Here is a 14,204-nt window from a genome sequence, read left to right on the forward strand (position 1 = left end):
GTAAATGAGCTCACAACTGTCAGATTTGCTCCTCCTTTCCATACTGGAAGGTACCCATTAATTTTTTAAAAATTAACATGTCCCAGCTGCTGTCCTTCACTTCGACTGTTCAACAAGATTTGTGGCAATTACCCATCTCAGCGACCATGTTCCCTACCATACGGTTTACTAGGCTTGTTTATGCCCAAAGGTGCATGCCTTTGACTGACATAAATATTCCATGAAGCTAAAAAGATTACAACCTGTTTTAACAGCAGAAAATAAGAAGGGGAGAAAAAATAACCCTGAACAGCTGAAAGATCTTCCAAATAAGGCAACCATCTAATTAGTTTCTCTGGAACATAGCTAGAGGGGGAGTTTCTACCTGAGAAAGTACAGGTGTAAGTGATGCTGGCTACCACGCACTGCAGAGCTGCAAGAGCAAAACCTGCCAGCCGAGAAGTAAGTCTCTCAAAGTGCAGTTTTATGATCCAAATACACTGATACAAGCAGAGGCTACTGCCAAAGCTGAGCTCCTACTCTTCCCCATCCTGGCCAAATGCTCCAGCTGCTTCCTTCATACTGGCACAGACATCCACTTTGTAGGGATAGCTCATTCCCCTCACCGGCACCTGGTTCAGACCCCTAAACACGGCTCACCATGCAATTAGTGGAGAACAGTAGAAAGGAAAGGAATTTCCATCATTATAGGAGCTAGAAAGCTTTGGAAGATTGGGGAGAAGAAATGGCAAGTGCTCTATCCTTGCAGCTGGTGCTTAGGAAGGTTTCTTGAAGTCTTCTGCACCTGTCAGGTGCTGGTTAGGAAGGAATAAATTCACTGTGACAAATGATTATGTTCAGACTTCTAGACTAAATGAAATATTATCATTTCCCTCCAGCACCCCCAGCCAGCATCAGTGGGTTTCGGCATCTGTTTCAATCGTAAATTATGGAAACCAACACATTTACAATACAAGAGACCATTTGTCAGAACTTAACTGTGATCCAAAACCTGCGAGTAACCTCAGCTGCTGTAGCCACTTGTACTTACCCTTGGGACAATGGGTTAAGAAGAGCTATTACAGTACAATAAATACATGGCCTAAATGGGTTTCCATTTTAGAAAGCAGAAACATCTTAAAAGGGTTTTTCAAAACAATCTCAGAACCTCAGACCCATACCACAGACCTGATTCACCTGTTATGGCCTGGGCATTCATTCAGGAAATAAGGGCTGGATGTGTAGGAAGCAAGTGTTTCAACAGCTTTGGCTTTTTTTAAACCATTACAGCATTTGGCCTTTTTTTTAAAAAAAAAAAAAATGCATTTTGTGACAAAAGCTAGTAAAAAAAATACCAAATGTCTTCAAATGTCTTGCTGCACTATTAAAAGCAGGCAGTTGATTTGCTGCTGCTGCTGCATGTCCCACATTTGAGATGCGCTCTCCTGTGCTCGGTGACAGATGGGAGTTTATATAAGACACTTGTCAGCACAGCATCAAAGACTCCCTTCCACAAAATGCTCTCTAAAACGCAACGTTTTAAGGAAGATGGTATTCTCGGGAATCCAGATCTGGACTTTGTCTTTCACCAATTGCAGAACAGTCTACTGCAGTTTCCAGTTTATATTCTTAATTAGGAAACATTTGTTTGCTGATGCAAGTAATTCTTACACTGCTATCTGTGAAACTAATAAAATATTCTTGCACCTCTATGCTCAATTTAAAAATATATAACCTGCACCTAGGAGAAAAACTGGTTTTATATATTCAGCTATCCAACTTGGGTTTAAAGTCCAAGGACTTGGCCAGCAGCATTACTCTAGTTTTTTGAAAAGACCCAAACCCCATTTAATTCAATTGTGGGAATAGGATCAGTTAAATCAGTCCCTGAAAACCTCTCGAGTGGATATCAGACGAAGGTCTTCACAGATGGTGGTATGGGTTGACGCACTTTGCTCAGCTCTGGAAAGGGCAATCGTCACCACGCTGCTCAACATAACTGTTTAAGAAGAGGCAAAAAAACCCCAAACCAAGCGCATGTAACACTTACTGAGTGATGGTGCCTGCATCACTTAAGGAAAAAAAAAATCAAAACCAAAACAAACCACAAAACCAAAACAGCAGCCATTTCCCTTATTAAACCTCCTAAACTGAGGGATCAAACAAATCATGATGGGGCTGTAAGCCTGACGACAACACAGTTGCAAAAGCCTGGAAGTGTAGCTTCACTAGAAGCCTGGAAGTGTAAGCAAAAGTGAAGTCACAAGCAGAAAAGGTTGTGAATCAATTTCTTTCTCCAGCTGTGCTTTCTGAAAATCCAAGCAGCAGGGTATTCAACAGCTTTTATGGTCACAAGACTATTAAGAATAACTTGGCTAATGACCGTATTTCCAAAATAAGTTAGCCATTAACATTGTTTAGATACCTATTAACTACCTCTATTATCATATTTTGTACAAGTAATACACCAGTATAGCCACATTAAATGGAAAGTAACACTCAACTTTTTTAATTAACTTTTTTCCAATTGAGTCTTTACATGGCATGAAACTAGGAAAAAAGGAAAGGAACCATTTCATTTCTACTCAGGTACTTAATTAGAATTTGTATGTTTACGTTTTCATACAGATCAGATTGAAATATATCCGGGCAGACTGAAAGAATTATGTTTTTACATCAGAAAGGACAGAAATGAAAGGCAACATGATTTAAAAGAACAGTACAAAGATGACAGATTGGGAGCTTTATCTGTATTCTACCAAAAACTTAATTACAAGGCATACTGTGGATAATGAAATTATGGATGAGTTTTTGATGAACATGGACTTTCGCTGCAATCGAAGATGTACGCAATTATAAAAATACACAAAGTCTTAATTAGTTTGGAAGGAATATCAATCTTGATGCTTTAGGGAGTACATCAATCTCTAAAAATTGTTGAGATATGATTCAAACTTACTGCAGCAGATTAAGACACATCTGCCTACTGGCCACTTCTTGCATTTTATGCTGGCCAGCATTACATGGTGTCTTTTAGCAGCAGCTGCACCAGTTGTGGACTTTATCACCCACTGCCCACTCACAAATGCTTAGCTCTGCTACAGGCTGGCATTGGCATTTACTGGTACCACTCACAGAGCGTCTGAGGTCGGAAGGCACCTCTGGAGGTCAGCTGCTCCAGCTGCCCTGCTCAAGCCGGGCCACCCAGAGCCAGTTGCCCAGCACCATGTCCAGGCGGCTTCTGAATATCTCCAAGGATGGAGACTCCACAACAGCCTCCCTGGGCAACCTGTGCCAGTGCTCGGTCACCCTCACAGTGAAAAAGTGTTTCCTGATGTTCAGAGGGAGCCTCCTGTGTTTCAGGTTGTGCCCACTGCCTCTGGCCCTGTCACTGGGCACCACTGAAAAGAGCCTGGCTCTGTCCTCTTTGCACCCTCCCGTCAGGTGTTTGTACACATTGATAAGGTCCCCCTGAGACTTCACTTCTCCAGGCTGAACAGCCCCAGCTCTCTCAGCCTCTCTTCATATGTGAGATGCTCCTTCATCATCTTCGTGGCCCTTCATTGGACTCTCTCCAGTATGTCCATCTCTCCCTTGTACTGGGGAGCCCAGAACTGGACACAGCACTCCAGCTGTGGCCTCACCAGGGGAAGGATCACCCCTCTCGACCTGCTGGCAATATTTCTCCCTATCAGCCTAGGACAGCGTAAGGCTTCTTTGCGACAAGGGCACATTGCTGGCTCACTCAGCCGTTAAGTGCACGTGGAGCGTTAACTCCAGTAGAAGGCAAGACTGGGCAGTAACAGGGAGCTGAAGGAGGACAAGGGCAGATATGCCCTCAATAAAGCAGGTTCACAATGTATGTAGCAGACCAGGTGGATCCCCAGTCTGATCCAGAGCAGCAATTTCTGCATTCCCATACTTGCGTAGTCTCTCCCTGTATCTCTCAGTCACGCTTGATGCCATTTCTGAGCAACGTGTGTGACCTTTTCAGATACTCCACAGCAGGAACGTTTGCTTTATCTCATGGACATTGCTTATTTGTCCTACAGTTCTGTCTATGGCTAGGTGCCAACAAAGGTGATATCAATGACTTTTAGATGATCCTGAAAAAGATTAATTGTTTCTTTTACATAAGGCCCATTTGTAGCAGATATTCAAACTATCTTCCCCCTCGCCACACATGCATGCTCCACCTGTTGACCATTTTTCCCGACACACAACAAAAAAAAAAAAAGACAGGTCCCCTTTTTGTGGAAATTTCCAATTGCAACTTCAAAAGCTCACTGCTTGAGATGAGAAACAAGCTGTACTCAATTTTTGTCATCAGCTGTAAATGCTTAAACAGCAGGACACAGAGTTAGGAGGTCTTGGCCCATCAAAAGACCACTTCTGGATGGCAGCAGATGGTACCCAGGGTGGATCTGCAACAAGGGCACCTTTCACAGAGCCTGAGCAGCACACAGATGCTGCCAGCAAGCTGGAAAAACGCCCCAGTAAACCTGCTAGAAAAACTTCACCTTGCAAAAAGATGCAAAGTTAGATCAGATTAGTTAACTTAATTTCAACCCTACCTTTGGAGTTGCTGCTGCTATTCCACAGGAATATGTATTTTTACTACTCTTATTGGGGTTTTTTTTGTTTGTTTGTTTTTTTACTATTGCAACAGTAGTATCACACCTTTCTCAACTCTGGCTTGAGTCCTGTCCTGTGCATCCACTACATTAAACATTTCATTCTCTTTAAGAATGGAAGTACCACCTCCCTGTCTGCAAGTCAGCTTTACTGCTGACCTTTCATACACAGGGAATCAGACTGGCAATAAAATCCACATGGCATCAAGTATGTGACAAAGCGCCTAAAACATTTTATGTGACATCCATTGAGATGACCTGAACAGCTCACTCATTGCTTCATCATTTCTGATTAATGCACTCACCCAAATGCATGCCAGTAAAACCCTTTCTGAAACTACACTCCATTTGTTATATGACAGTGATGTTTACATGACAGACTGAAGAGCACGTGACTACTCAGTATATATATTAGCAACAAAACATATTACAACCCTGTAGGCCTATCCCTCCTGCCTCCTGACCTATCCCTCACGAAATCCTGTAACTTTCAAAATCCTGACCAGTTTTTATAGTGCCAAATTGAAAACAGCATCACAGCAATATTTCTTCTGCCTCTTTCACAGTGTACTTCCCTTCTAAACTTGTCCTGGGCTGTAGCATAAGATAGGTCAGATTTGGTCCACTCCTGGCAAGTGAACTTCTGCAGATAAAAATTCTCCCCCTTCCACTACAGTGAAGTTGGCTGTTTAAGCGCCTACTGAGCAAAAACTACGTACTTCATATATCTGGAAAACAGATACCCAGATGTCATCCAATGGCCCTAGAAGGAATCCAAGGAATTTCAAAATAATTTTTACTTATAGGAAAGTTATTTTAAGTAATTTTAGAGGATTTCTCCCCCTTTTTAGTGTTTTTAATTTCATTTTGCTCTCATGTCCACAACTGTGTCTAAGTCTGAGGGATTCTAAAGGAAGATCTCCGAATAAAGCTGTCAGTTTTTGAAATAAACTAACAGTTTAAAATTCCTGGCACCTTCACTGTCACAAACACAATATTATACAGTATATGGGTTTTTTTAATTGGAGCTGATGTATGTAACTTGGGGTTTTTTTCCCCAGTTATCTGCCAATGCAAACACCACAAATTCAAGATAACAAAACATCCTTACTGAAGTATGAAGTGTTTCTCTCCTTTATACCCAACACTCATATGAGAATAACAAAAGGAAAAGAAAGAGGAATTTATTGACTTGAATAGTATTTAATCGTATTCCTCATGAATTAAGATTCTTCTATGTGTTTGCAAGAGAGAAGAGCATATAAACAATAGCACAGCTTTTACTGGCACAAGCCTAGTGTGATCATATGATTCCTGCTTGCCTCAAGTACAAACTATAGAGGTCATTTTAAAATATTGTAACAAGATTTACAGCATTCCACCTCGTATTTTGTTCATACCTATTTTTTTCTTTGTATGCTGCATTATTTTAAAAAATAAATACATTCCAAATGTATAGTTGGATAAAAGCTATAAGCAAGGATCAAGCGCATCATAAAACCAAAGTATTCAGATTACAGAAGCTGCCTGTAAGATAATTTCCTTGGCCACTTCTTGTATGCCTACTGAGGCACTGATCCAGAGTAAAATGAAATCCAAAGATCAAAATTCTGGCCTTGGTTAGGTGCAGCAATAAAAGTCTTACTGATTTCAGCAAGGCCAAAATTCCATCTACAAGGATTACTTCCTTTGACCTAAATGCGCTTTGAATCAATCCCTAATAGCCTTTGAGAGGCAAATGGTTTCTTTCATTTGGGATTAACTCATGGTATGCTCTATGGTGTGATCAGATGTAGTTGGGTTTTTATGTCCAATTACAAGGTGATTACATAATTTGTAAATTCAAAACACCCCTCTACTTTTTTAATAAATGGAATAAAAAATTATTGTTAAGACTTAATTTTAAATGGTTATGAAACACAATATTTTACTTTGACACCGATGACAGAGATGCCTTATTACTGCTTACTGTGGCCAAAATGTTCAAGAACTACTGGAAGCACAAGTCTTCTCTGAGCAGAAAGAACAACTCCGAAGGGTCTTATCTTTGAGCCTTAATGTAGACTTTGCAATAGCTGTTAGTTGAGGTGTTTCTAGCACAGGTCCCTCAATTAGTATATCCAATGGTCCGAACACTAAGGAGCAGTCAAAAGCCAAGATGTGAAATTAATATCATCAAGGTTCAGGAGTCAGATTTAGCACAGAGACACTGTACCCTGTCTGCTTTCTGTATCAGGGGCGTTGGATGCAGATGAACTGTAACACAGGCACTTCAGAAGACAGATGGCTCTTTAGCCATGCTGACACTGTCAAAATTATCCTTATATGATACTACTTCAGTTTAAAAATTGCTTTCCGTTTGAGTAGGACTGGAGGAAAAGCGGAGGTGAAACGTGACCCTGTGCAACAGAAAAACGTCTCTGAAGGATTCTCCCCCTTGGAGGGATGCATCTTGATTAGGAAGAAAAGACAGGACCCGTCCCTTCTGCCTCTGACTGGTTTGCGTCTTCCACCACCAGCAGGAGGATAAAAGCTCTCTTGTGCTGCTCTGAGGCTCATCTGACCCTTTGATGAGCTGATTCAGCTCATTAACCCAACAAGGAATGACTCCTCCTTTTTTTTTTGGTATTTGCTGTGTTTGTCTCCTAGAACCAGCCGAAGGAAAGCAGCAGGAGCCTGTGTGCGTGGGTGGAACAGCTCTGCCTCTTTCAGCAGCAAAATCTTTAGATCAGCCTGTAAAATCTTATCCTGCTTTTCAAAGGTACTGTAGCTCTTGACTTAGAAAAGAAAATCCTTCAGGGATTTATTAAAAAGAAAAATTACAGAAGTGTCATTACTTGACAGGTTGGCTTCGGTGAAGAAACCAGCTTTAAGAAGCATGTTTCCCTTCCTGCCCTTCCCCTCACCCAGCAGTTTTCCAATGCAACCAACACCTGCACTGTGTTAATACTATTGTTTATAGACCCATTCTGCAGGCCAGATCACTAAAACTGTCTTCATTAAAAATCACCCGCCCACCCTCAAAGTTATTCTTCAGCCAGACCATTTAATTGCAGCGGTTCATAGGATGGCCCTTCAGTCAACAGTAACAACCAAGTAAGCAGTGAACATAAGCATCACAACCTACAGGCGGAAATTTTTCTTTTTTTTAGTTGGCTCTGCTGTGAAGCTGATGTGACAGACAAACAAGCCAACCATACATCAAAGGTAAGGGAAGCTGCTGACCGAGGACAAAATACGAGCAAGAAGAATCTCAGATAATTCTCAGCCAAAGACAAGGCCTGAGAAAGAGCTGAGGAACAACAGGCAAAGCTCTGACGCTTCACAACATCCCCGAAACACCAAAGAAGTTTTTAGACTCAAATACACTGCATACACGCATGCAGAAATGGATGCATGTATGCAATGTGTAACCCTCGAAGAAAAACTTCTGTTTTACTGCCAAATAGACTAGTTGCAATTAATAATTTCTACGAGACATCTGTAAATGGTCACAGTCCAAAAGAAAAAAAAACTCAGCTGTAGAACTGCTCTCTGTAAACACTACAGATAATTTCCTCAAGCACCTGATATTCACTACTGGCTGGGTACAGAAGTGATTTTATAAGCCTACTTCACACAGTAATGAGCTCAAAAGCAGAAAACCTTCTCAGACTGCTTACCTCTTTTGCACTTTTGATTTTGGCCAAGAAAGTGTACAGTTCCATTGTTTCAGCAAACAGAGCCCGACATACGGCTTGATAGTGGTTCGGTGCCTCTGATCGTGTTGGCAAGTGAGCAGCACACAGCTAGAAAGAAAAATAAACAGCAATATCAAAACAATGCCCCATTGCTTTCATTAATACTACAGAGCATGAGATAACACGAAAGGGAATATAATGGAATATTTAGGGCACAAAAATCCATGAGATATTTAAGTTTAGCCAGAAATTGGGGTGTATTTTCTAAACCTTCTGCTACCATTTATTTTGTGAGAAGAGTTCTATAAGGACGGTAAGGGGACTGGTTGACCACATCCTGGAAAACTCTGAAGACCAAGACATTGCCTTTCATTAAAAAAAAAAAAAAAGAGAGAGAGAGAGAGAGGGACAGAATTGTGACGAGGAAAAAACCAATCTTGCAGTATCAAATTTTGGGAAAATGTACTTAATTCAAACCAGCGGTGAGCAGTGTTTAGCTTCCTATGAATGTGGAAGAGAACTGTATCCCTACCAATTTATGAAAGGATGGAAAGTGAAACAAGGAAAAATGTAAAGTGTAATCATCAAGCTGAAACTCTGATTTAATTTATTTCAAGCAGTACAAAGATTTTAAAAATCAGCAAGAGCCATGGACGCGCAGGCTTATTGCATCACCTCAGACATCCATGAATATTTCCAGACACAGGCAGGGCTGACGTCAAGAAACACTGACAGATGTTTTCATATACGCTAAACCTGCAAAACTCTGAAAGCCTACTCAAATCACTAATAATCATTCACAACTACTGTTAAGCAGTCAGTCCAGCATTGGTTTTAGAGCAAAACGTGCAGCTCCCATTTCCAACAAGAGAAGTTTCACTGAAACCAGCCTTTATATTTCAAAGAGAGAACCTGAATGGTATAAGCAACATGCAGCTTCATCAACGTGAACATCCAGCTTCTACTATTGTAGAACAGCTCAGCGCTGACGCTAATAGTTGTAATATCTTTTCCCCCTAACTTAAATCCATCACCTGTATTAGTTATGGAAATCTTGGCTGGAAATGGACAGAATAAAATAACATCTATAATTTGTTCCCTAAACAGTTTTAAATCAAAAAAAACCCCAAAGCTGAAACTAGAGCACCCATATCACATATCATACTGGTGTATATATTAAAATAAAACAAAACCTTAACCAAGGCCTTAAAATTTGTCTTGTTACTGTGGTTTTATAGTAGCTATTTATTACATATATAGCTGTTATTTATAGCTGTAGAGCTAAAACTAAGAACAACCCAAAACGTGAGGCAGTAGGTGGCTAACTTCAGATCTCCAGAACTAAAGCTTGAGACAAAAGCTTCTTTAGGAGAAGAGCCCTTAATTAGCCTAGTGGCATATTTGTCTAAATCTCTCCTGTTGTTACAGCGAACACTGTGGTTACAAGGGGCACAATGCATGTAAAGCTCGGGCTGCTTTCTCATGTTGCTTTCAATTTGATTTAAATCCATACTGCCACGAAAAGGCGTGGTCCTGTGGCCTCCAGCTGTACGCATCCACTGATGCCCTTATGCTGGTACCAGAGTTTGTGCCCGAACTCAGATAGGATTACTCACCCGGACAAAAAATTAACAACGTGAAGGAAGTGGAGCAGGAGACAATTATTCATCATGGCACGAACACACACGTAGTCGCACAGGCAAAAAGGAGCAAGGGGAGTATGGTGCCAGAGTGGGGAAAGGGAGGAAGGGCTGAACAATTGCTTTTGTTTGCTTTTTGTTTGCAGATTGGCTCAATCTCACTGACAAGTTGCTTTCTAAGGCCATAGGCCCCTTGTTATTTTTCTTTCTTCCAATTAGTATAACAATACAAAGTTCAGTGGTCAGATTTGGTCAACTTCTTTGACAAATTTTTACGAGCACAATTTGGACTCCCACAATATCCTATTCTGATTATTGTACCCACATATGTATTTCCTTTTAGTGGTAAAAAAGACTACATATAAGGAAAATTTTTATATGTGTGTGTGCGTGTATTTTCCTTCCTTCCTATATACTTTCCTTATATATAGGAAACGCAAGGCAGACATGTTCACAAAACTGCCCTTGATTCCTCCCTTTCAAATTTTATATTGCTTTACGATGATGGCCAGAATTTTCTTATACTCTTCAAATTTATTTCTGATCATCACAAGGACATAGGTGACAGAAAAAAAACCACTTTTTTCTTTTTTTTCTCCTTTCTTTTTTCTACTTTTTTCTTTTGCCCTCCCCTCTTCGTTTTTTTTTTTCTTTTTTTCCTTTTTAGCAAATCATATCATCTTTGCAGGTAAAGGGAGAAAAAATGAAACAGATGCACCTCTAATGTATGCTACAGTGACAACGCATACCACAAAGATAGAAGCTGTTAAATATTTTTATTGACTTAATGAAAATCAGAACATTTAAAATACTAAATTCTGAGTATGGTTAATTTGTGTTCCTTTCTCTCAATAACTAATCATGTCCTTACCTGCCTCGCTATGTTTTCAGTAAGCTATTTCTGTTTATTAATTATAGTACAGATAAAAAGGGTTTCATTCTAAAATACACCACTTACAGGAATAACAATAATAACAACAGCAGTTTCAAAAAGGTCATAAAAGGGTACAAGTCTTCATAGCTGAGAATAAAATGTTATTATACAGATTGCACACAGGTTTTTAAGAATGCTCTTTTTCTTTATTTAGAAGCATGTTAATTAGAAACAATTTGCATCAAATATTGAGAAAGTTAATGAAATGCAGCAGTGGCAAGTTCAAGCAGGGGATGGATATAATCTTGATTCTATTATTGAACACGAAGTAAAGCAGAAAAAAATTAAATGCCTGCTGCTGAACTTAGTTACAAAAGCAACCACAAAACAAGTTAACCATTTGGTGTGTAAACATTAGGCTGCAGATATTAAAAGAGGGCCAGCAGCTCCTGCTAACTTTCATGTTCTGAAAAATCAATCTCAGAGTGATCTTATATTATGTGAAGATGCATTACATACAAAACCCCTCGTGGTAACATTAAGTCAAGAGACTTAGCATAAATTTTTGGATTGGGTAAGGTAAGCCTGAAGAAAAAGCAAAATGCAAATAGGACAGACTGATTTTTTTTCCCCTTCATTGTAATATATTGTATTTGCATGTTGTTCAGAGCGCCTGACAAGCTATAGCTTCTATATGAAAAATTACTGCAAAATCTAGGCAGGCAAGGCAAATAAAGTATGAAATGTCACTTCTAGCCTGAGTTCAGGATATTTATCCACTGAAAAAAAAATTAAAAATCACACCTTTAATTTTATGATAGTAGTGTTTGAAAAGCTATATTACTGTAACACACCACAAAAATCACAGTCAGAATGTTTTAATAATTGATATATGAAAGGACAGCCACCTAATGAACTCCTCCTCTTACCATGTCATAGCGGTTGTGGTGCAAGAAGGACTAAGATCATGTCTGCAGTCTTTTCCAGCCATTCAGAGTTCATCGAGGAAAGGAAGCCTCTGTATGCTCCTTATTCTGACACTTGCCTTTTCATCCCTCATGATACAACTTAAAACTATCCCAAGGGGAATGACGCGAACAGTGCCCAGAGCTTAATACAAGGGCTGTTTGTTCTGTTTCCAAGAAGTCTTAAAAAGTAAGGTTGAAAATAAATTATGTGGTCTTTGTAAACTGGTGAAATATCAAAAATATTACCAACTACTGAAACATTAACTACCTCGGTCTGTAAGTATTGCCATTTGCAATCATTGTGAAGAGCTGGGATTTTTTTTAAATTTTGTTTTCCTAACTGAGCCTATCCAAAACCCAGCTTGACCTAAAGCATTCAATCTTTGCTTAGATCGCTAAGAAGATTAGAGACTGTTTCCATCCACATTCAGGGTTCACACTAAAAAAAAGGCATTATGTAAATACCGTAGCCTTGCCAGCTCCTCTATCCAAATTCATCCTCAATTGAGTAGGAAACAGAGTACACACCAAGCCAAAGCAGTGCTAACAGAAATCACAATTTAACCATCCGAAGACATCAAACAGCATTTCTTGCATCTGTTTGAATATATTCCATCAAGGGCTCCATAAAATTACAAAAAATACAACTGATTCACCCACTAAAATTCAGGTAGGTTTTGCAAAACCTTTTTGGCTAGATAGATACTAGAAGCTTCATGAAAACACCTGGCCTGCTGGAATTCAGATTTCAAAGGACAAAAAGTGTTTCCACTTGCAATCATCTTGGGAAGAGGGCCTGTATGAATGCACCACAAAGAAGAAAAGGATTTCTTTTTCCCATGGGCCACAAAGACAAGCTATTGATATTATGCAAAACATACTACCAGCCTGCAAATGCCAGGCTTGTTAAGTGTTTTGAAAGCCTTGGAGTATTAACATAGAGTTAAAAGCTGAAGAAGAAATTACTTTAACCAAGAGATCACTGAACATGCAACTGTACTAGGTATCTGCCTCATCCTTTGCAGTATGGTACTGCAACAGGTTCAAAAAATAAAACTCAGCTTGAGATGGCTTCCCAAGTCAAGGTTATTTTCTGAAAGATTTTATCTCCATGCAGATAAATTAGACCTTGTGATTAGGCTTTTTTTTTTTTAAAATATATATCCTTTTATTCCTATGAACATGAACTTCAAGGAGCCATCTGCCTTACCGGAAAAATCTTACCAAGACAATACCTGTATATTTGTAAAACTCAACTGAGCATTTTGCTTCACTTTATTATCCAGAATAACGTTAAGAGATGGACCGTTCAGAGGAATAAAAGTGTTTTGACATGAGTTTGTAAGATGTTTCTGCCTGCTAGGACCACCCCTGTGCATAGCACATGGGACTCGGGCACAGTGCAAGTTTTGAAGTGGCTTTCACGACACCTGGAGCCAGCTCACCCGCTCCCTACCAGTTCACAGCTGCTCTCTCAAACCTTCCAGGCAGAGATTTGCTCCTGGGTCCACCACTTGTAACTGCAGTGGGCCAAGGACTAGCTGATCCCTCTGATAAAGGACTTTAGGGGAATACTAGTGAGGTAAGACTGCGGTAAGACAAAAGGGATGGGAGCAGAGTTAGCTACTAATTCACAAAACAAATTCACAGAAAGTACAGAAAGTATTCACAGAAAGTTGCTCTTCCTGGAGAGCTACCTGCAGAAGCTTTGTAACTTTGTAAACTGATATTTTACATGATTATTGGCAAAGGTAGGTTTTGTGGAAATTGAGGCAAATTGCTAGTTTGCTGGTGTCAAGCACATCTACCTCATTATTTCAGTGTTCTCCAGCAATCTGTTAAGGCTTTCCCCTCATGCTGGTAATTGCTGTTTTGATCATGTTTTTCGCCGCTTTGAGGTGGACAAGAGAAGAACTACGTAGTTCTCTACTTACACGAGTTCAGAATTTAATGGTTTAAGTGATCCTCCCCATAAAATGACTTAACAAATACATTCTTTCTTTCCGGATTTTCCTTTCAAATATGAAAACCCAAATGCAGCAGCAAATCTACTGCATTTAGCAACAGCAAAATTTAAAGGTACAATAGCAAATTTACAGGTACAATTTGATGAAATAGTGGCCTTGGTTGGTTCCCTCTTTCAGGATTGTAAAAAGAAGGAAAAAAAGTAGCTGCTGAAATTAAAGCCAAAACTGCAAATGGGAATTAGATGATGCAAGGATTGAGAACAGTGCTTTGCATAAGATCTTGATCCTTAAAGAAGTGTCCGGTTGTCTACATCACACAATCTTCATCAACTACTCTCTGCTTTGCAAACTCTGAGGATTAAAGGCCTTGAGCAAATTATTTATATATACGCTTAAATATCAAACAGGAATGGACTAACAAATGTTTGCAGATGCTCTCCTGCGTCAAAACTTAAGTCAGTG

The 14,204-nt window shown here is 39.7% G+C and overlaps 1 protein-coding gene across 1 annotated transcript in view; it reads right to left on the bottom strand.

Annotated features, from left to right (window-relative positions):
• The window catches only part of SPIRE1 (spire type actin nucleation factor 1), a gene marked incomplete at both ends in the record, with an annotated part of 130,460 nt that overhangs the window by 37,925 nt on the left and 78,331 nt on the right, over nt 1-14,204 (bottom strand). Inside the window, one exon of the mRNA XM_082318243.1 lies at nt 8,276-8,401. Within this exon, the coding sequence (XP_082174369.1) occupies nt 8,276-8,401 (126 nt within the window). The remainder of the gene's footprint in view (nt 1-8,275; nt 8,402-14,204) is intronic.

This window comes from Platalea leucorodia (assembly GCF_965183815.1).
Source record: "Platalea leucorodia genome assembly, chromosome: 1".
Taxonomy (NCBI): Eukaryota; Metazoa; Chordata; class Aves; order Pelecaniformes; family Threskiornithidae; genus Platalea; species Platalea leucorodia.